This window comes from Sceloporus undulatus, chromosome 6, assembly GCF_019175285.1.
Source record: "Sceloporus undulatus isolate JIND9_A2432 ecotype Alabama chromosome 6, SceUnd_v1.1, whole genome shotgun sequence".
In the NCBI taxonomy this organism is placed as follows: Eukaryota; Metazoa; Chordata; class Lepidosauria; order Squamata; family Phrynosomatidae; genus Sceloporus; species Sceloporus undulatus.
In genome coordinates, this window is record NC_056527.1 from 132,095,780 (window position 1) to 132,118,155 (window position 22,376).

Below are 22,376 nucleotides of genomic sequence, written 5' to 3' on the forward strand. Positions count from 1 at the left end.
GAGGATTGAATGGTCCTGTTCCTCCCAAATCAGGACAGTTGGAGTTTATATGACAGCATAAACATTTCTGCACAAAGTGATTATGCACAAATGTGCATTATACACATTTCAGGTGGGTAGGGACAGAAAGCAGATGTGTTTGGTCAAAGCAAAAATCAAGAGAGCCTCTTGTGACATCTTAACTATGACCACAATTAATCTGCTTTAAAGTTGCACTCATTTATTTTGTCTTAAAGAGGAACGTATTTATTTTGAGGGCTTTTCTAGATGATGGGTTCAATCGCCCTCTGTGCAGAAACCAAGCAGGGACTTTCCAGTACAGGGCAGAGTGTGTTGTTGTCATTGTTGTCGCTGCTGTTATTGTTGCCATTATTATCATCTCAGTTTCACAGCCTTCTAGGTGTTACTGACTCAAGTCCTGGACCATCGATGATTTGGATTCTATCCGAGAATCTAGGAATCATTGAGGTATTGCCGCGCAATGTGACATGTTCCGACTGGCATTCCCTTTCGCAGCTTAATTTTGTGGTGACGCTCTATGGTGATTTCATTCTGATCTTTGGTCATTTGGTTCTGATTGCGGCAACAATAGCTATCCCAAGTGGAACTGATGATGATGATGATGATGATGATGATGATGATGATGATGATGATTTGCATGTGCTATTTGATGGGATCTTGAGAGCCAATATGGCGCTGTGGTTTGAATGTTGGACTACAACTCCAGAGATCAATGTTCGAGTCCCCACTCGAGCATAAAAACCCATGGGGTGACCTTGGGTGAGTAACACTCTCTCAGCCTCAGAGGAAAGCTATGGCAAACCCCCTCTGAAGAAGGATGTAGAGATATCTTGTAGCACCTCTGAGACTAAGGTCATCATCAACATCAACAACAACAGCTTATGCCTCTAACATGGCCAAAGGGATCCTATAAAGCAGAGGTTCCCAGACTTCGGTCTTCCAGGTATCTCAGCTCCTAGAAGCCCTAGCTAGCTTGGTCAACAGTCAGGAATTCTGGGAGCTGAAGTCTAAAACATCTGGAGGATGAAAGTTTTGGGAATTGCTGCTCTATGACCTTCTGGGAGAGAAAGAATTACCAGCTCCCTTCGGAAGAGAGAAACTACTCCCATCCTTGAATTTTGCCTCCACTTTCTGTGGTCATAAATTGCCTCCAAGAGAGCTAAAAGTAAAGGTAAAGATAGTCCCTTGACATGAATGTCTATTCATAACCGATGGTAGGGGACGGTGCTCATCTCCATTTCTAAGCTGAAGAGCCGGTGTTGTCCGAAGACTGCTTTGCGCGACTCCACCGAATGCTGTTACCTTCCCACTGAACAGTGATACTTATTTATCTACTTGCATTTGCATGCTTTCAAACTGCTAGGCTGGCAGAAGCTGGGACTAGTGATGGGAGTTCACCCCATCATGCGGCACCTGGGCTTTGATCTTCCGATCATCAGAATTGGCATCTTAACCACTAAGCCACTGCATCATTCCAAGAGAGATATAGTTCTGCAAAATCATTGCTGGTGTCCACCTCAGTCTTCTAAAAGGGTTGTGAATCATCCCCCCCCATCCATCCATCCATCCATCCATCCATCCATCCATCCATCCATCCATCCCATGGCCTTTTCTGCAGTCTCTGCACCTCCTGGCCCCTCCATCGGACACATCAAGCTGTGGATAAAACCCTCCTCAGATATGCCATTTGCTTACCTTTCTGATCCTCTAGGACTTTTGCTGTCATCCATAATGGTCATCTTTTACCCTCCTGCATTCCACAGCCTTTATCATAGACCCAGAGGTTATATAATTCGGCCTCTTGGCCCTTTGAAGGTATTGTGCGTGTTGCTCTAGCTGGCAAGCCAAGTGTTTCCTGATTATAACGGTCAGCTAAGTAGGGGGAGAAAGCAGCCACCAGAAATGCAGGCAGGAAAAGAAAGAAATATGGTTTCACTTTCATAGGATTCGCATAGATGTGGGGAGAAGCTGGTGGTGGGAGGAGAGAAGCCTCTACTTGTGTCAGTCTGGAAAGACCCAGTCAAGCATCCTTCCTTCCTTGTTACACTCCAGAAAAAGAGAGGAAAGCTCTCAACTTTAACTCAAAAGAGAGACAACTGAGCCTTTGGGACTTAAAACCAGCCCCAGCTTGTGTGCTCACCATTCCAATGTGAAGAAGACAGGAGGAACCATAGAATAGAGTCTTGGAGTCATAGAACCACAGAATCACAGACTTGGAAGAGACCCCAAGGGCCATCCAGTCCAACTCCCTTCTGACTTGCCCAAAAGGATGACAAGAACTGACATCACATCACTTCCGATCAACATTTGGAGAGGAACATGGGTTGCACATTGGACTATGACTCTGGAGACCAGAGTTTGAATCTCAGTTCAGCCATGTTAATGTGGCCTTGGGCAAGTCATGCTCTCTCAGCTTCAGAGGATGGCAATGGCACTTTCCCCTCTGAAGAAACTTGCCAAGAAACCCCCATGATCAGTTCACTTTAGGGTTACCATAAGAAATGACTTGAAGGTGCATGCGCGCGCACACACACACACACAATATGGTATGGAGTTCTGGTATGATGGTGAGGGAAGTTTTTGCATGTTCTCTGGCATTTTGGGGGCTTTCTACCCAATTTGGTGGCAAAAAGTGTACCCCAAATTGTGTGTGTGTGTGTGTATAAAAAGGTGAGTTTCAGTGCTCAGGAAGGCAGTTTCAGAGGTCAGAAAGGTGGGTTTCGGAGGCCACATGTGTGGCCCACTTTGCCCACCTCTGGATTAAAGGATTAACACAACATAACAAGAGGGTCATGGCATAACTAAACCAAGTTAAAATTGCATTTCTGCAGATGGAGATATCTTCAGATTAAAGGCACAGCAAAATACTTTTTGTTTTTAAATGCCACCCATATAAACCACAATTGAGTGGGGAGGCCAACCATGCTTCCTTCCCTGAAATAGACTCACAACAGCAACCAACAAAGTCTTCTCCTCTCCCTGCCATGTCAGAACCTCAACCAAAAATGAACTCAAACACATGCTCCGGGTGAGAGAGGAAACAAATTCATTTCTGGCTGAACTGACAAATCTTTGTGTTTGCGTTCCAGAATTGTGTGCTCTTTTTACTGCAGTCTCGAATCTAACTTTGGTGGGAATCCCAAACTGCAGTTACACATTTGTAATTTAGAGTTACACATTTGCAACTGCTCTGTATTCGGTTACACTGCATGCCAAATCCACCAGGAACCAAGTTCAGAAACTCAGGCTTCAGTGAAAAACTCATCAAACCTTTATTCAGTAACTATAGATCCAGTCCAAGAGATGTTCATTATCAGAATTAAACAGCAAGCGTTCACATTGCCTAAAATTAAACTAGATACAATTTCAAACTCGTGGAGAGCTCAGTTCTCATTTTCTACATTGAATAATATTTGCCCGTCTTGTTCCCATACTGCCCTTTTTTTCTTGTTAGAGCTAGCTTTTTCTTGCAAGAATATTATTATTATTTAATTACTTTATATAGCACCATCCATTCATATGGTGCCTTATAGTTATAGGATATAACATTTATAACCAATGATATCAAATACCAAAATACAATGCTAACATGCAATAAAAACCAGCAACATACAGACAGACACATACACAATGCAGAATACAACAAAATAAGTCTTTTTTAATATGTCTATATGTGTCTATATGTGTGTTGCTGTTGCTTTTATTGTTCTTATTATATTGTATTTTGTTATATTTTAGCACTGTATTTTAGTAAAACTTCTACACACTCTGTACTGGGAATAAAATGCAGGGGGTTTTTACTATTAAAAAGGCTTTATCATATATACTTGTCTATAAATCGACCTCGTGTACAAGTCAAGGGCAGATTTGGAGGCCAAAAGTAAGGATTTTGATATGATCTGTGGATAAGTCAAGGATAAAACTTAAGAGCGTCAGCCATTTTCCTATACAGGCATTCAAACATTTTGACAGTCTACTCAGAGAAGGGGATGGTTCCTTTTAAACTAGAAACTAAGCCTGTTACAGACTGCCAAAATAAAGCTGCTTCGGGTCTCTTTGGAGGTGTGCTATTTAAATAATGCATGCGTCCTAAGAGTCCGGAGGTTACACCAAAGCCACACTCCATTCCTAAGCACTGGAGTGCAGCTTTGGTGCAGCTTCCAGATTCTTAGGATGCATGCATCATTTAAATAGCATACCTCCAAAGAGACCCGAAGCAGCTTTATTTTGGCAGTCTGTAACAGGCCTGAGTTACAGTACTTAACATTGATCCATGACTTAAGTCAATTCAGGCTGTCTACTTTTAGACTTATACAGTACATGATTACATAGATAGTAGATTTCTTTGTGCCTCTGGCACCCTCTTCTGGTCCTCACTCTGCAATGTGAGCTTGCGATAGAAGCAGGAGAAATGGCCCTGGATGCTCTTGTAAGGTAAAAGAAAGAAGTGGGGAAAAGAAGCACCTGCATTTATTGTTTTTGGAAATCTATCTTGGGAGCGGAAAGGAGATAGGCAAAAGAAATGGGCCTAAAACTTGGTTAGAAGAGCCCCTGAAAGAGAGGTTTCTTATGCTGGTGTAAGGTGGCAGACATTATTATTAGGGTTGGAGCCCCATGGATGCTCCTTCCTGAGCAAAAGGAATACAAAGACTTGTTGAAGGGAGAGGTAAATGATGCTTTTGCAGGTAAGAAGGAAGCAATAGGCCAAAGAAAGATACAACAGGCAAAGCATTATCTAGACTCTCCTCTCTCATTAATCACTTTACAAGAACTGATACCTCTTTGCTCCAAAATCCCTTAACATTGGCTGAGATTAGGGCCAACCCTGCCGAAGTTCCTCACCAGCTGCTATGGCCATGATCTTCTCCGATTTGTGGATGGAGACCACAGCCATCATGTCTGACTCCACTGCATTGGACCCCTCAGATTCAGTGGGGTGAGTTGTCATCGCCAAGAGGGTCCCCTTGGTTGACCAATGCTGTTCCGACTAACAGAAGTATGTTAGAAACATCATGATCTGACTCCAAACTACATGGTCAGGTGGGTGGACACTGTTTGTATTGTAGGCCACCGTCATGTCCCAAGCGTCTATCATACCAACCTTGAGACCTTGGAAAATGTCTTTTGCAGCCAGGTACTGAGTGTATCCATGGAAGTTCCCAAACCGTTCAATATCACCGTGCATCTCTCTGATGTTTTCTGCTTTGATGATGATTTTAGTTTCTGGGCTCCTCAGGAGAAGGCTCTCAATGGCGCTACGGACGTTCACAAGCCTCCGGACGAAGAGGTCCATGGGGAATGGCCGAAAGTGTTGGCCCAGGGCAACAATGATGGCCGTGTCACAGTCCCCTGGGATTTGGCTGATCTCTCGTGCAACGTAGCCCAAGTCCTTGACAGAGTAGAATGAGTGTGTCACAATCGGGAGACCATGCTTTTTCCACTGGATGAAAATATTCCTCTCCACATCCAGAGCCAAGCGTGTCTTGAACACAGGGATGCCGGGATGGTCAAAGTACTTCAGGGCTAACAAGAAAGAAAGGAACAGAGAAAAGGGGTGCTGTTTATGTAAAGAAAGGGGCTTATTTAGCAGCACATGTCTATTGGCCAACATCCAGTGGTAACCAATGATATTAAAACAGGTTTTCTTTTCTCTCCTGCTTCCACTCCTGTCCTCTGGGATCCCAGCATTTTTGCTCCATACCACTTCCCATGTTTTTTTAGTGCTTTTGAGGGTGCCAATGGAAGAAGGAGGAGGAGATTTTGGGCCATTAGTACCAGTCGCAAGTATACCATTGGATTTAACTGTCATGGAATTCTGGGATTTGTAGTTTTGTGAGCTGTTTAGCTTTCTCCGTCAGAGTGCTCTGGTGCCAGTGTAGTATGATATTGCTAGGTGTTAGCCTTCATATGTTAGTATTTAGTGACACCTAATGGCTTCCATGATATTGTATCGTTCTATTGTAACCCACCTCGATCCGTAGGGAGAGGCGGGATATAAATTATTATTATTATTATTATTATTATTATTATTATTGGGATAATGAAGCCAAGCTGGGGTTAAGTTTGAACTTAATGAAGATATGGTTTTGAAGTTTGGACTCAAGCCCAGAGTAGAGTTGCTGCCCAACTGGCATGGAATCCAGCAGCCACCATTTAAGCAGTTTTATGCGTTGTCTGGGGGAAGGTCTCAGGTTGAGGAAGGAAGCCCCAAATCTTGTCCTGTCCCCTGTCACCTGAGTGGGATTTGGGATCCTAATTGGGATCTTGACCCCAACATCAAAACCCAGCAAAGATGTTATCCGCTTGTGAAAAACCCAACACTCCTAAGGACCTACTTGTCAACTTTTGGGAAAGGTAATCAATCCACTGAAAAGAGGTAGAATCCCCCATGAGATATACTGTTTTGCTCCTCAGGCAGGCTTGGATCTTGTCCAGACGTTTAAAATCAGTGACTGAACAAAATGCCGGGTTCCAGACACTGTCCAAAACGTAGCCACTGGGCACAGGTGATTCCATCCCGATCTGACATTTGTCTCTAGGCCTCGTCTTCCCTGGACAGAACAAAAGGAGAGGAGAAAGCAAATAAACCCATAGCAAGGTAGATATTTCCAAACTCCTGATTGTACAAAATATAGATATCCTAAGCTGGGGCAGGTAACTGCAGGCAGAGAGCACCAAACAATGCACCCCTTACAAAATGCAAAAGGTGAAACATGTGCACGATTGAAAACACTATATGCTTATCTGTGATTCATTCAATGGGAAATATGGCTACAGTTGACAAAATGTGTAAATGAATGGATCCACATGGCAGATTTCCATATTTACCACCTGATACAGAACAAGAACTGGTAGAAAAGGAAGGTGAGACATGGGACAAAACCATGGAAGTAGAACAAACATTATTTTTTTTTATCTATACAGTAACTCTTTTAAAATTTCAACTTTAAATACTTAGTCTTTTCAGGAACATTATTTGCATGCACCACCAAAATTTGTGAAGGAGACCAGTCCATCTCACCTTTGCAGGGTACGACAGCAATGTCCCCAAACGTCTGAGGGATCTCAACTCCAATGTTGGACCTTCAAGAAAGAAGGCATTTGGAGAAAGTACATCAGTCATCAAGAGTACTGCTGGTAAGACCATATCAAATTCTGAAATATAAGTTGCAAATATAACACCAGGCTAACTAGTTGTTCTTAAGCCAGAGCTTTTATTGGATCCAGTATGAAAGGTCATCCCATAGTCTTTTGGATCTAGCTCAGCATCAGGTTGTTAGAAGGATTTAAGAGATTATCATTACTATCACAGCAAATGAATATGGCATTCAAATGACTCAATGGATCAAGGGAACAACGGTACAGATCAGCACTCTCTTCAACTGAAACATCATAAACAGAATTAGACCAGAAAGGGAGTAGTACCTCTTTAAAAGACTCTGTTCCAATGCTGTCAGATATGAGATAGGTTTGTTGTAGGACCTCAGCTCAATGAAAGCTCCACATGGCACATGCCTTGGTTTGAGGCAGTAGAAGGCTTCTTGGTCCCGCTCATCCAGATACTCACACAGTTCTCCATTTCTGGTCAGGTTAAATCCACATTTAGTGGTGACTTCAGATGTTCCATTCAAAAATTTGCCTATGAAAGCAATTTTGTCATAGCCTTTCTTCCTTGCCACCCACAAGGCGGAAACTCCCTCGCTGGGGTGGATGAGCAAGATGGAGGCTCTGACGTTCCCCTCCCAAAATAAAGTGAAATTGACCAGGTACGTCCCATTCCTGAAGTCTTTGATACTCCCAGACGCTCCAGCCTTGAGGTCCAGAGAGTAGATCCTTGCTCTTAAGAAGTCTCCTCCATAGACCTTCTGGTGTCCTGAATGGTCATATAAATCCAGTCGGACCATTAAGTGTTCTCCTACACAGTAAGAGTCTTTCTGGTTCAAGATGGTGGCTTTGCTATTCTTGGCACTTGTGGTGGTTGTTATATCCCTGAAAGTGACATTGGGCATCAGGTGGTCCAGCTTTGCAAGGATTTCTTCTATTTCTTCATACTTTTTTGCCCTCTCCATTTCAGTCTGGCTTGAGATGCAATCCTTCAACAGCCCTTTGCTACTCCTGCCACCTTTGAATGAACAAAGTTGAAACATACAGTTGTACAGTTGGCTCTCCATATCCACAGCTTCTACATCTATGGTTTCAACCAACCACAGTAAAAATATTCATCATAACAAATTCCAAAAAGCAAACCTTGATGTGGCCATTTTATATGAGGGCTACCATTTTACTACCCCATTACATATAATGGGACTTCATCTGGACTTTCTGTTGATGAATTGTTTTATCATGACATTTGTACCAGATGTGCTGTTTTGTCTCTCCCCAAACAAGCCAGAAGCACAACCCAGAAGCATGACTTTGGGTTGTTTGAGAGAAGGAGACATTGGTGGACATCCTTTTGGTGACAGTCCTAGGTGTAATATTGAATCACACCGCATTATTTTTATAGTAATTGTGGGAGGAGGTATTCTGTACCTCCTTTGCACAATGGCTTCTTATACCAAGAACTCAGTTTTCTTCTGGGGAGGACAGGAGACAACGAAGGAGCATCCAGCTATATTTCAACAGCCAGATACATGGTGACAACAACATCATCCAGGATTTTTGGAGGACCCCTAGGAGTTCTTGTTGGACTACCAAAAGGATTTAGGCCAGTGTGATTTGACATATTAAGATATAATCCTTGAGATGGTTAAGGAAGTTAAAAGGAAAAAGCCCTCACCAGTATCTTCAGCAACTGGATTTGCTTCACTTGTCTTCCAAGGACCTCTGAAGATAGTAAACTGGAGCATGAAATGAGAAAAACCAAAAGGAAGGACAATGTTACCCAAGTTTACATGAAAATGCTGCTTTCTTAAATAACCAGACTCAAGTTGCATGAGAGGTAAACAGCAATGAAAGAGAGATACTTATAAAAATGGTGAAATGTTACTCTGTGTGTAGACCACCCCCAATTCTAAACCCCCAAACCAAGCATCACTCTGAGTCAGTGACTGGATGGCGAAGGTGGTATTTGGAAGAAGTTGAAAGGCAACATCCTAATGAAAGAATACCAGTTTTTCTCCCATGGCTAAGAGTGTTTTGCAATTTTCCATCTTCCGTTTCCTTCTTAATTCCCTTTCCCAGCCCCTTTCCACTGAGCTTGAACCATAAATCATTGAACATGATCCTTAGTTCAATACATTTTAAAATGGCCCACTAACTGAGGTTCTCTTGGCAGAGTGAGGTGTGTTAGGAAATGCAATGTACAGTGGACCCTTGTTATACGCTGGGGTTTGGTTCCAAGATCCCCCGTGTATAACAAAATCCGTGTATGCTCAAGTCCCATTAAATATAATGACATAGCAAAATGGTGTCCCTTATAAAAATGGAAAATCAAGGTAAATTTATACTTTTTTGGAATATTTTCAAACCATGTATGCTTGAATCCGTGTATAAAAAATCCGTGTATAAGAAGGGCCGACTGTACCTTAAAATGGAGCCATGAAACACTAGAACAATTTCAAGGAAACAGAAGGTCAAACTAAGGTAAAGTCATCGGGACAAAATGAAACCTTTCAACTTCTCAGATGGATCTTTAAGCAAAATGCAAAGGTGTAAGACAACTAAAACAGTCCTTGAAATGTCCAGGAGAATGAAGACATCTCTACACCTGATACTGAGAAGATGGGAAGTCCTAAATGGGGGCGTTTGACAGAGGACATGCCACCATGAAAAAGAGCTTGTAGATACCAGCTATCTCCTCTTTGATTAAGGCATCCTGAGAAGAATCTCGGATGATGAATGGGTACGAACGCATGGGAGGAGATGCTCTTCAGTCACGACATCACCCATAATCCCTAATGAAATAACAAAAGAGAGAGAGAGAGAGAGCGCTATGAAAAGTTGTTCTAGGTCTCATGCTGGCTGATGCTCAAGGGCACTGCAGCCTAAAACATTAGGAAGACTCTAGATTGCCTACCTCTGCTTTAAGCTAATTTTGGTGGTGAAATGGAGGGGCATTTCTTCCATGATTTAAAGATATTGCCACAATTTGTCACCAATTTTTGTGGCTTCTGAAGGGTTCTGGAGCCCACTGAAACATCTTTGAGGGCCACACTGAAGGGTCACCAGTTGATAATACTATTCCAGATTAACCAGAGGGGTAACTCATGAATGAAGAGGATATCACTCTCTCTCATCCTCTCTCTCTTTTGCTGGCTGATAGGTTTACCTGGACCACTTTTCTGTGGAGAGCATAGCTGAGGATGATGATCACTCCAAGTGTGAGAACCAAGGAAATTTTGGACTTCATGGTGGAGGGAGACCTCCAAGGTAATCCCATCCTTTCTGTGGAAGATGGAGAAGATTCCCATCAGGCTGCCTCTGAATTTCATTTCAAGATTAGTTTAATCTACTTTAAACCCATTATTACTAGGCAGCCTCAGTCAAAATGAAAGCTGCCCAGTATTATATGTGAACTTGAGAGGCTGCAACCATACCCTCCTTGCTTTTGGGGTAACAGGGAAACATCCAGAACGGCATTGAGCCATGGAGGAAGTAAAAGTGGTGTCAAACTGCATTATTTCTGCAGTATGGCAGCAGCCTAAGAACCTCTCATTCCCAAATGAAAAACATAATCCAAGCCAGATCACTGCCCTACAAGGCATTCCCAAGGGTTTTGGGACTGGATCTTGTCCTGATCCAATAAAGCATGTACTCACCAAGTTCATTCTCAGCTACCTTGTCCCAGAAATGGCTCCTTTTTCTTTCTTTCTTTCTTTCTTTCTTTCTTTCTTTCCCTCCCCTTTTAAGGTCAGCGAGTGACAGGTGAGTGCAGCAGGTGGAAAAAACTGAATTGAATCTGACTGCACTTTCTACAGATCACTCCCTTCTTTTGCAATGGATGAATTTGCCCAGAGGTGTAGGCCAGGCCGTGGGAAAGGAAAGAGCACCAATGGAGAAAGAAACAGGTCCTGAGCTGATACTTGTTGGCATGGCCCAGGTACTGCCGAGTCAGCCAGAAAAATCATCATCAGCAGAACATGGTATCCTTCTGGAACGCCTGAGGGAGTTAGGTATTGGAGGCACTGCGCTCCAATGGTTCCATTCCTACCTCTCGGGTAGATTCCAGATGGTGCAGCTGGGGGACGTTTGCTCCAATAAGAGGAACTTACATCTGGTGTCCCTAAGGAGCTATTCTGTCCCCCATGCTATTCAACATTTACATGAAACCGCTGGGAGAGATTATCCAGAGACACAGTACGCTGATGACACCCAAATATGGATGAGGAAAAACAAACTCAGTTTGAATCCAGAGAAAACGGAAGTACTAGTGATAGGCACTCCCGGTCCGGGTGGTGAAATTTGCCCACCAGTCCTGAATGGGGTCACACTCCCCCTGAAGGACTCAGTTCGCAGTTTGGGGGTGCTTTTGGACTCGTCGCTCCAGTTGACTTCTCAAGTGGATGTGGCGGTCAGAAGCATCTGTTACCAGCTTCGGCTGATACGCCAGATGCAACCCTACCTTGGCCGGGGGGACCTTGAAACAGTGGTACATGCTCTGGTAACCTCTCGGTTGGATTTCTGTAATGCGCTCTACATGGGGCAACCCTTGTACCAAACCCGGAAGCTTCAGCTAGTGCAGAATATGGCAGCAAGGTTGGTCACTGGATGTTCCAGGGCTGACCATATAACACCGGTTTTGCAAGATCTCCATTGGCTGCCTGTTCACTTCTGGGCACAAGGTGTTGGTTATAACCTATAAAGCCCTAAATGGCTTGGGCCCAGGTTACTTGGAGGACCACCTCTCCCCATATAATCCGCCCCGCACACTCAGGTCAGCCGGGAAGAATTTGCTGAGGATCCCAATGGCGAGTTATGTGTCAACCTCGCAAAGGGCCTTTTCCATCTCAGCCCCTAGGATCTGGAACACTCTTCCCGATGACCTCCGCTCCACCACCTCCCTAGATCTCTTTACAAAGAGACTCAAGACCTTCGTGTTTCGGCAAGCCTTCCCCGATGTTCCTTGATATCATGTGACTCCCCCCTATATGTAATGTACTATCAACTGCACTCAGCTAGCTTGGATTTGATGTAATGGTTTTAATTTGTATAACTGTAATGTTTTTATTGAAGTTTTATTTATGTATTGCAATTTTTATTCTGTAATATCTACTCTGTCATTGCAATTTTTACCTGTACACCGCTTTGATCACTGCGGAAAAGCGGTTTATAAATAAAACTATTATTATTATTATTATTATTATTATTATTATTATTATTATTAATCATCTTGGAGATAAAATGCTGTGGGAAAACACTGAAATTCTGGACCATGCCCAGAACTGTCAGGTCAGAACTCACAGGGAAGCTATTGACATCCATGAACACCTGGGCAACTTCATCAGGAAAGAAGAAACCTTTAAAGTAAACAAAGACGCTGGACAGACGGGCCCTACGCACATGACGCGACTTGCCCCTCGCACATGACGAGGGTGTCAAAATGGCAGTGCCCTGTACATACAGGTGCCGCCATTTTAACGTGACAGACGCCTAGCATCCGCACGTCCCGGCACCTTTGTGACATCACAAGTGTGCCATTGGCGCCTTGTGGCATCACAACCGCGCCACAGAAAGAACCCACTTTTTGCAGGTTCTTTTTGCTGCGTGACGGAGCTGCGCGGTTTGTCTGCTGCATCTCCCTCGCGCAGCAATCCAGTGTGGCAGGAGACTGTCCTTTTTGGGCAGTCTGTATCCTGCCAAAGTTTGGCTACCAGTCTTGAAGAACACTAAAATCAAGAGCCAGCCAATGCAAATGGAAACCAGACAGGGTCAGGGTGGCTTCCCAATTAGACACTGGATCATTAATTAAATAGACACCCTGAGACGTTGCCTTTCATCAACACAACAATACACAGATTAACACGCAAATTGCTTCTTCTCAACCAACATTATATATACCCCACTCTCTTCTGTGCCAGCGTTCTCTGAAGGTGCCAGCCACAGAGGCTGGGGAAATGTCAGGAATAAACTCTTCTAGAACATGGCCACATAGTCCGACAAACCCATTAAAAAAAAGCTAAGCCAGTTTAGGTCTACATGCAGAGGATCAGCAAGGACAGATGCGTTGTTGAGGCAATCCAGGGGCCAAACGCACGAAGCAGTCTGAGAGTAAGTCTGTTTATGCCAATGGCTAGAACCAAACTAGAACAAAAACAGCCCTTTTACCAAAATAGGATCATAGAATCGTAGGGCTGCAATAGGCTTCAAGGGCCATCCAGTCCAGCCCCCTTCTGCCATGCAGGAAGACACAACCAAAGCCCTCCGGACAGATGGCCATCCAGCCTCTGCTTAAAAACCTCCAAAGAAGCAGATCCTGGGCCCGTTTGACCATTGATTTTTTAATACACTCCTCATGCAATTCTTGTGATAGCAAAAATTGATAAAATCTAGCAATTTGACGTGATTTGTTGGAAAAAACAACCTCATCAAATTCAAGTTTTTCTAATTCAAATCCTTTTTTTATTATCAATTAAGAATCTTTCTTTGAGTTGTCTATAATTGAACCAGGTAATTGTATAACCTTCGCTTATTAATTCCTCTCGTGTTTTTAAGATTACATTTTTGGATACATATTCAATTTTTATTAAATCTTGATCTGTTAACCATTTGTCTGGTAATAATTCCTGGTGTTTATTGAAAGCTTCATTAATCGACGTCCACAAAGGGATCTTCCTAGATCTGCATCATTCTATTCCCTTAGAACAACAGGAGAAGAATTGGAATAAAAGACTTAAATATACTGCTAGTTATGATTTTAGGGAAAATTATTACAAATTACAATATTGTTGGTATTTGACGCCAACTAAATTAGCAAAAATTTACAAGGGATTTGATGCAAACTGTTGGAAATGTGGTAAAACTCCAGGATCATTATTTCATTTATGGTGGAATTGTGAATATGCCAACCATTTTTGGAAACAAACCCATAATTGGATACAGAAAGTTCTAGACTATAAATTTAGAATGGAACCTGAACTTTACTCGTTGAACATGATTATTGATGAACCCCTAGAAAAGAAATATGGGAAGTTACTATTTTATTTGATACTGGCCCATTACAGACGGGCGTAAAGTATGTCTTGGGGACATACTAGGGTTAGGGAAAGTGCATGCCTTACGCACACACCTAACCCTAATACGTCCTCAGGATGTACAAAATGGTGGTGCATGTTCCACACGGGGGCCACCATTACAACGCCATGAACACGCCACCTCCAAATGGGGCGGCACAGACGTGACGTCTTTGCGCCATGCGAGGGCGCATAGAGCGCCCTTTCTGCAGTGCTAGAAAGAGCTCCGAAACAGAGCTCCTTCCGCGATTTGCGTCACTGGTGCAGCTTTTAGATGGCTGCGCCAGCAACGCAAGGGAGAAAGGGCCTCCTCCCCGCTGCCGTCGGGTGTCCTTGGGGCATGAAGCCCCAAGGACACCCCTTTCCAGGCTGCGGGGAAGCGACCTTTTCCGCTTCCCCGCGGCCTGGAAAGCGGTGGATCAGGGCCCCAGAGGCTGCTATTCAGGCAGCTGAGGCCCAGATCCGGTGGGGAAAGGAGTGCCTACAGGCCACCCTAAAGGGGCGGTCTGTAACGCGCCTATAGCAGCAAGGATAATATATGGGGCTAATTGGAAGAGAGCACATTGATTATGATAAATGGTGGCTAAAGCTCTTAGATATTTGAGAAATGGATAAACTTACTGCTTGATAGCAGGCATGCAGGGAAGCTAGCAAAAAAACAGGAAACCATTGACTGACTTTTACACCGGGAAAAAACACACCATGTGGCTTTGGAAAAGGAATTAAAAGTATATAGTAATGTAAAATATTAATGTTTAATTATAGATTGTGATGTTTTTAGTCCTTCCATCTTCTTCTGTATTTTATTTATTACTTCACTCCAGTTTCAAGGAATCGGATTCAATAATGATTCAGAGGTTTGTCAACAAATACTGAAGAGAAAAACAACTAATCATTGTTTGTTTTGTTTTTAAGGGAAATGTACCAAGATGGGGGAAGAGAATGAAGGGGAAAACGAATGTGTGATATTGCTTCTGTTTTATTAAATGGTATTTAGGCACAAAGTTGTGTTAGTCTAGAATTCAAAGTATCAATTAGGAAATTAGGAAAGCACAAGTAAGTTTGCAACAGAATTACGGTTGAATTACTGATATCTCAAACAAGAAAGAAAAATTCAGACCTCAGGAAGAACAAATTTATGTTTAGTATTGTTTATTTGTATTCTTGTATTGTATGTAGACTCTTTCTTTTCTTTTTTTCTTTCTATTTTTTCCTTTTTCCCCTTCCCTCTTTTTTTCTTTCATTTTTTTCCCTTCCCTTCCTTTTTTTCTTCTTTCCTATTTTTCTCTGTTTTTGTCTTTTTGCTTATTTTTATTCTCTGGTCGTTGTAGTTGCGATGTGTTTTAATGTAAAAATCAATAATATAATAATAAATAACTTAATAACAACAACCAACAACAAAAACAGGAGAATCCATCTCACTCCGAGGGAACATCTTCCACTGTTTAACAGCTCTTACTGGCAGGGAATTCTTTGTAATGTTTCGGTGGAATCTCTTACCTGTAATTACAAAATCACAACAGACTATACTGATAACTAATAATGATTTGCGCTATAAGTATATTTGACCAAGAACCACATGGGAAGAACCAAGGATGAAACCAAACAAGAAGCAAAAGCACATTATTGCATGGCCAAAAGAAGAGGAGAGAAACAACGGATAACAGAGAAAATGCTTCAAGCGTAAGGAAAGAACAGAGGCAAAACAAATAGCAATAGTAAAGTACCTTTTCTATACGCTTATCAGTGCACTTAAGCACTCTCTAATCGGTTTATGATATGTAAACTAATTGCCCACAACAAGCTGCAACCAGAAAAAAGATGCCTGGTTGAGTCGAACCTGGTACTGGCTGGTGTTGAACGCACAACCTTGTGGTTTGTGGGAACAAAACCAGAACCACAACTGTACAACTGCTACACAAAGAAAAAGAAAACTACAGTGGATCCTTGTTATCCACTGGGGTTTGGTTCCAAGATGCCCCATGTATAACAAAATCCGTGTATGCTCAAGTCCCATTAAGTATAATGACATAGCAAAATGGTGTCCCTAATAAAAAATGGAACATCAAGGTAAATTTATACTTTTTTGGAAATTTTCAAACCGTGTATGCTTAAATCCATGTATAAAAAATCCGTGTATAAGAAGGCCCGACTGTATTACAATGATCAATGCAAAGAAAAATGAGTCAACAACAAAAAAGAAAGAACGAGAGATCTCTTCCACAGGATCCAGGAAATCAAAGGAAAGTTGAAACCAACGGCCAGGATGCTATATGCCAAGAAAAAGAGCATACTGTACTACAAGATCAAAAACATGTATAATATGAGAGCTGGATGGTAAAGAAAGCAGACAAGAGGGAAATCAACTCATTTGAAATGAGGTGCTGGAGAAGAGTGCTGAGGATACTGTGAACAGCCAAAAAGACGAACAAATGGGTCCTTGAACAGATCAAGCCAAAAAGCCAAGATGATCATATAGAGGCTATCATACTTTATATACAGCATGAAAAGGCATGAATCATAGGAAAAGACAATAATGCTGGGAAAGGTGGAAGGAAATAGAAATACAGGAAGACCCCACACTAGATGGATAGACTCAATCAGGGAGGTCATGGGTCTTAATTTGCAAGACCTGAGCAGAACAATGAAAGACAGATAGAATTGTAATGGAAATGTGAAGTCAAAAACAGAACAGAAATAAAGAAGGAGTGACAGATGAAGGCGAAGACAATGAACCCTTCTCTGATGAAGGCAAAACTTCAGAACAAAGTCTCAAAAGTAATGAAGAAGATGTAGGAGAGAGTGATGAAGAGATGTAATAACATTTTAATAAAACATAACCAAAGAAGGGATCTTGGAGGTGTCTTGTCCATAGGGTCGCCATGAGCCAAGGATGACTCAAGGGCAGTTAACAATGACAACAATAACATCTGTTGCACAATGGCAAAAATACACAGACACATACCCGCATGTGTAAGGGCATTTACATGTGTTTATGACAACAGGAAAGATTTCAGTCAATAAATTATAACATTAAAATACAGTTAAGTTAATGATCATATTGAAACAACAACTGAGAAAAACAAATAGAGAGTAACAGTGCATCAAAAGGAAACAGAAGTTTAAAAGTGTCTCCCTCACCAACCGGTCAATTGCCCAAATTTCTCCTGATGTTTTATTTTCAAAATAAGGATTTTCATCTGCTCAATGAAGGACAAGAGGAAAGGGGCCAGCCTAGCCTCAATTGAAAGGGACCTCCATAACTTGGGAGCAACTCTTGAGAAGGATCCTCTTTCACATTCCCATCAAATTTGACTGCAAGAGTTGTGGGAGAGATAAAGAGGCCTCTCCTGAAGACTTCAAAACCCAGACAGGGTCCTACTGTCCATAACCATCATGATTCCTCACCATGACTAACTGGAACCTCCATGTTTGGGGCCAGGATATCATGGGAGCTAAGGGCTATCAAGTAGGAAGGTGGTTGCCTTCAAGACCAGCACCCCACCTGCCTCCCCAGTAAGAGTTCCCAGAAACATCTAGGCAGACTATACTGGAAATACAAGAATAGGATTAGTTGAACCACTTGGTGAAATCTGGGAGGACTTTCCTGGTATTCTTATGGGAATCCACAGGTGCAAAGTATTTGCATTCAATCTGTGACAAAGAGTCCCAAAGCTGGCAATTCTGGCGAGCCACAATCATGGGCTTTTGCCCGACTATAATTTTCACATTGGGTTGGTGTTAACGTCTTAACAAATGTAATTTAAAAACATTTTAATTTCATTCCAAACCACAAGGTCGGGTGGGTGCACATTATTTGTGGCGTAAGCAGTGGTCATGTCCCATGCGTCAATGAAAGCCACATCCAGATCCTTAAATACGTCTTTTGCTACAAGGTATTGAGCATAGCCATGGAAGTCACTAAATCGCTCCTGGTCCACGTCCATCTCCCGAATGTTTTCTCCCTTGATGATGACTCTGGTGTTTGGACTCCTCAGGAGAAGGCGCTGGATGGCCCTCCGGATATTAATGGCCCTTCGGATGAAGAGTTCAATGGGGAAGGGACGGAAGTGCTGACCAACAGCAATGACAACCGCCGTGTCTTTGTCTCCGGCTATTTTGTCAATCTCCCGAGCAACGTAGTCGTGATCTCTCACCAGGTACTCATTGACAGTCACCAAAGGGTGGTGGTGTTTGATCCACTGGACTTGCGCATTTCTATTCAGGTCCACAGCAACCAGGTTCCGATGCTTCCCAGTTCCATGGCTGTCAAGGTATTTAAACGCTAATGACGAAAACAGACACAAAATCAATGCAGGTTTTTTGATAACCAGAGAAATTATTGCAATGCTTTCTCACAAGGAGGAAGAAACTACTGGACAGTTATTCGATGCACTTAGATCCGACGAATGCGCAAAGACTCACATTTGACTCTCTTGTCTGAGCTGTGTTTTGTTTCTGCTATGGGTATTTCAATAATTTATCTCAATATAGCAGTAAGGTTGGGAAGAACATGTGTACATTTACAGCGCTATAGAAATAAACTATAATAATAATAATAATAATAATAATAATAATAATAATAATAATAGTAACAATAACATCTGAGTGTGAGTTTTTTTGATGGCAAAAAAATCAAAACAAACCCAAACATGTTTCTTGTGATTCAGAAAATCCTTACAAGAAGTAATATAACAAGAAGTAATGAGAATCTTCACAGTCCAAGACACACACTGTAAAATATTCACCCATAGTATTTTTGCGTATTAAATGGTATTTTGTACAAATATGTAATAATATCAATAAAATTTGGTAATAATTAAACTATTTCTGCACAGAACATCACTTGCTACAGAGAAAATGCTATTTCCTATGCAGGAAAGGATATTTTCTGTGCATTAATGCCCCATACAAACATTGCACAGAGTAAGCCCTGAACTGTGAATAGTCTTAAACAGCATAGTTTTCTCATAGTGAGATGAAGATGGCTCACATAACTCCTTGCTTTCTTTCAGAACATAATTAGAAAATAATTGCATCCCTATCTGTAACAGAAGTCTTGTTTTGTAGAAGTCAGAAAGAGGAGGAGAAAAACATTTCTTAGGAGTTACCTCTTTATCTGACTCGGCTGCACACTTTTTACGGGCGCAATTGCTCTCTATTTGTTCTTGAAGGATGCAATGAGTAATTTTAGCCATTTTTTTCCTCCCGCCCAAGGAAAACCACATCATTTTTCAAAGCCTTTTTGCAATTTGGGACTTATTCTGTGCCAAATTCGCACATGGGCGATTGGCCTAGAAAACAACATTTTCTATGCAAGAAACATAATTTTCTGCACAGGAAATAATATTAAATAATAATAAAAGAACCACCTGTGAATTCTGGGCAGAATAAGTCTCAAATGGCAAAGATTCTTGTCTTATCTGAGAGTTTCTCAACATGGAGAAGGGTGATTTTGGGTTTTTTTTGGGGGGGAGCAATTAAAAATATATTCAATATTCAATATTTCAAATGTTTTCTCTGCTCCTAACCAATAGTGCTGCAAGCGCAGTCAGTTGAAGTGAATGAGCAGCCAAATGCAAGCATGAAATGCGTCCATGCAAAACCAGTAGACTGTCAAGATGCATGTATTTATTGCAGAATATCCAGTCCGAAGGATACCAGCTTCACCTTGTGGGATAATGGGCTCTGCCACTGTCTCAGACGACATAGATAATGAGGAGTATTTGGGGGAAAAGACATACTGTTCACTGTTCTTGTGAGATACTCGATCCACTGCCGTCCGGTGGAGTCTCCCAGGATGTACACCAGCTTTCCTTTCAAGCATGTCATGGTCTGGTCCAAGGTGTTGAAAGTGGACAGTTGGCAAAAGAGAGGGTGCCATTCGTTCTGCCACACAAAGCCACTGGGAAAGGGGGGATCTGTCTCAAATCTACATTTCTCACTTGCCTTTGTCTGGTTGCCTGGAATAGAAAGGAAACAAGGGACAATCTTCCGACGACGGACTTTTGTGAGTGCAATGTTGAGAAGAGCCAGCACTGAAATGAAGCATCAAAATGACTGGTGCAGTGAAAATGGCTGGAAGAACTGTGTACGAGAAATTATTTTTATTGTTGCATACCTTCAAACTGTTTCTGGCTTTGGGGGACCCTAAAGCTAACCTATCACCTGGGTTTTCTTGGCAAGATTTGTTCAAGGGGGTGTTTTTGCCTTCCTCTGAGGGTGAGAGAGTGGAACATGCCCAAGGTCACCAGTGGGTTTCCATCGCCGAGCAGAGATTCGAGCCTTGATCTCCAGAGTCATAATCCGATGCTCAAACCACTGCATGTGGCTTCCAGGCTGCATTTTGCCTGCCCTTGGGTTAAAGGGATGTTTCTTGGATACTCATGCCTTCACCATAATGATGAAAACCAGGAAGCCAAACTTACTTTCACATTGTATGACATGAATGTCCCCAAACGTCTTAGGGATCTCAACTCCCATGTTGGACCTTCAAGAGAATGGGGAAGAGGTTGTTGTTATGAGAGCTGGGAGAAAGCAATCCAGAACACATTGGTCAGCCCTCAAGAGTATCCCTGGCTTGTTCAAACCCATTTCTGGCAACTGAACCGAACCCTTTTACGGTGATTTATGGTGTGTAGATGCACCCATGGTTTTGTGAAACATTTAGCTTTCTCTATCAGAGAGCTCTGGTGCAACAATAAACTACAAATCCTAGGATCCCATCGGATGGAGCCAAGCCAGTAAAAGCAGTGTCAAACTGCATTATTTCTGCAGAAGCTGAAGTGTGTTTCCATGGCTGAGCAGAAATTTGAACACTAGTCTTCTGGCCTCCTAGACCAATGTTCAAACCACTAGACTATGATTGCTCTCCCATGAAAAAACATACTATATCAAATTTTCTTTACACCACATAGAAGCACTTGCATTTCTACCATCTCTCCTCACTCTCACCTTTCTTTCTAAGCTAAAATCCTCCAAAACTGGAAATTGTTCCTCACTGGGTAAATTGCTCCAACTGACTCTCAATCATTTTGGCTCCCCTCTTCTACCTCCATGATACCCTTTTTCCAGGTAAGGTGACCAGAACTGAGTACATACTATTCCAAGTTGTCATCTCTTCTACATATCCTCTAGAGATTTCTGATCACCCAGATACTCAAAAGACCACATGGAAAGATGACTACAAGTCTGAACCTGAAATATGTGAAGATGAAAGGAGAGTTAAAATACCTCTTTAAAAGACTCAGTTCCAACGTTGTCATATAGGACATAGGTTTGTTGTAGGACCGCAGACTGACAAAAGCATCACACGGCACATGCTTTGGTTTGAGGCAGTAGAAGGCTTCTTGGTCCCGCTCATCCAGATACTCACACAGTTCTGCATTTCTGATCGGGTTAAATCCACATTTAGTGGTGACTTCAGATGTTCCATTCAAAAATTTACCTGTGAAAGCAATTTTATCATAGCCTTTTTTCCTCGCTGCCCACAAGGCGGAAACTCCTTCACTGGGGTGGATGAGCAAGATGGAGGCTCTGACGTTCCCCTCCCAAAATAAGGTGAAATTGACCAGGTACGTCCCGTTCCTGAAGTCCTTGATACTCCCAGACACTCCAGCCTTGAGATCCAGAGAGTAGATCCTTGCTCTTAAGAAGTCTCCTCCATACTCCTTCTGGTGTCCTGAATGGTCATACAAATCCAGTCGGACCATTAAGTGTTCTCCTACACAGTAAGAGTCTTTCTGGTTCAAGATGGTGGCTTTGCTATTCTTGGCACTTGTGGTGGTTGTTATATCCCTGAAAGTGACATTGGGCATCATGCGGTCCAGCTTTGCAAGGATTTCTTCTATTTCTTCATTCTTTTTTGCCCTCTCCATTTCAGTCTGGTCTGGGGCTGCATCTTTCGGAGGCCAGTTGCTGCACCTTCCATCTATGACTTAAGGATTTTTATTTCAAAAAAAGAAAACAATCTGAATGGTTTTAAATTAATCCTAAAAAGAAGTAGAACTAAATCAAATGACTAGGGATCTCTGAACAACACTAAACAACGTATAATCTTCTAAGAGAAGGAAGCACAGCAAGTAAATGTACAACTGGACTCTTCTTATTATATTAATCTGGCATTGTCTGCAAGACTCTCTGAAATTTTGCTTTCTTCAGTCAATTGCCTGAAGTAGTGCCTCG

At 42.2% G+C, this 22,376-nt stretch overlaps 3 protein-coding genes across 4 annotated transcripts in view; all 3 read right to left on the reverse strand.

Annotated features, from left to right (window-relative positions):
• LOC121934785 (NXPE family member 4-like) overlaps positions 1-1,913 on the reverse strand; it is a 10,542-nt gene extending 8,629 nt beyond the window's left edge. For both annotated transcript variants that reach the window (XM_042475627.1, XM_042475626.1), the window contains exon 1: positions 1,717-1,913. In XM_042475627.1, coding sequence (XP_042331561.1) covers positions 1,717-1,747 — 31 coding nt within the window. In that variant the 5' untranslated portion in view covers positions 1,748-1,913. The remainder of the gene's footprint in view (positions 1-1,716) is intronic.
• Positions 1,914-4,618: 2,705 nt separating this feature from the next.
• Positions 4,619-8,129, reverse strand: LOC121935126 (NXPE family member 2-like). The gene is made up of 4 exons (XM_042476278.1): positions 7,447-8,129; positions 7,043-7,104; positions 6,357-6,572; positions 4,619-5,544 (listed from the first exon to the last, which is right to left on the reverse strand). The coding sequence occupies exons 1-4, from the start codon at positions 8,088-8,090 to the stop codon at positions 5,009-5,011; spliced, it is 1,458 nt and encodes a 485-aa protein (XP_042332212.1). The 5' UTR covers positions 8,091-8,129; the 3' UTR covers positions 4,619-5,008.
• Positions 8,130-17,941: 9,812 nt separating this feature from the next.
• LOC121935253 (NXPE family member 4-like) lies at positions 17,942-22,069 on the reverse strand. Its single transcript, XM_042476576.1, has 4 exons — positions 21,426-22,069; positions 20,627-20,682; positions 19,937-20,155; positions 17,942-18,477 (listed from the first exon to the last, which is right to left on the reverse strand). The coding sequence occupies exons 1-4, from the start codon at positions 22,067-22,069 to the stop codon at positions 17,942-17,944; spliced, it is 1,455 nt and encodes a 484-aa protein (XP_042332510.1).
• Positions 22,070-22,376: the final 307 nt, after the last annotated feature.

Bases quoted from the DNA above. Each gene is read 5' to 3' on its own strand.
- LOC121935126 (XM_042476278.1), bottom strand. From the start codon at position 8,090: ATGGAGAGGGCAAAAAAGTATGAAGAAATAGAAGAAATCCTTGCAAAG. The intron at 7,105-7,446 runs GTACTACTCCCT...TCTTTCTTGAAG, and splicing joins GAACAGAGTCTTTTAAAGAG to GTCCAACATTGGAGTTGAGA. The intron at 6,573-7,042 runs GTGAGATGGACT...TGTTCTGTCCAG, and splicing joins TGCTGTCGTACCCTGCAAAG to GGAAGACGAGGCCTAGAGAC.
- LOC121935253 (XM_042476576.1), bottom strand. From the start codon at position 22,069: ATGGAGAGGGCAAAAAAGAATGAAGAAATAGAAGAAATCCTTGCAAAG. The intron at 20,683-21,425 runs GTATTTTAACTC...ATTCTCTTGAAG, and splicing joins GAACTGAGTCTTTTAAAGAG to GTCCAACATGGGAGTTGAGA. The intron at 20,156-20,626 runs GTGAAAGTAAGT...TTTCTATTCCAG, and splicing joins GGACATTCATGTCATACAAT to GCAACCAGACAAAGGCAAGT.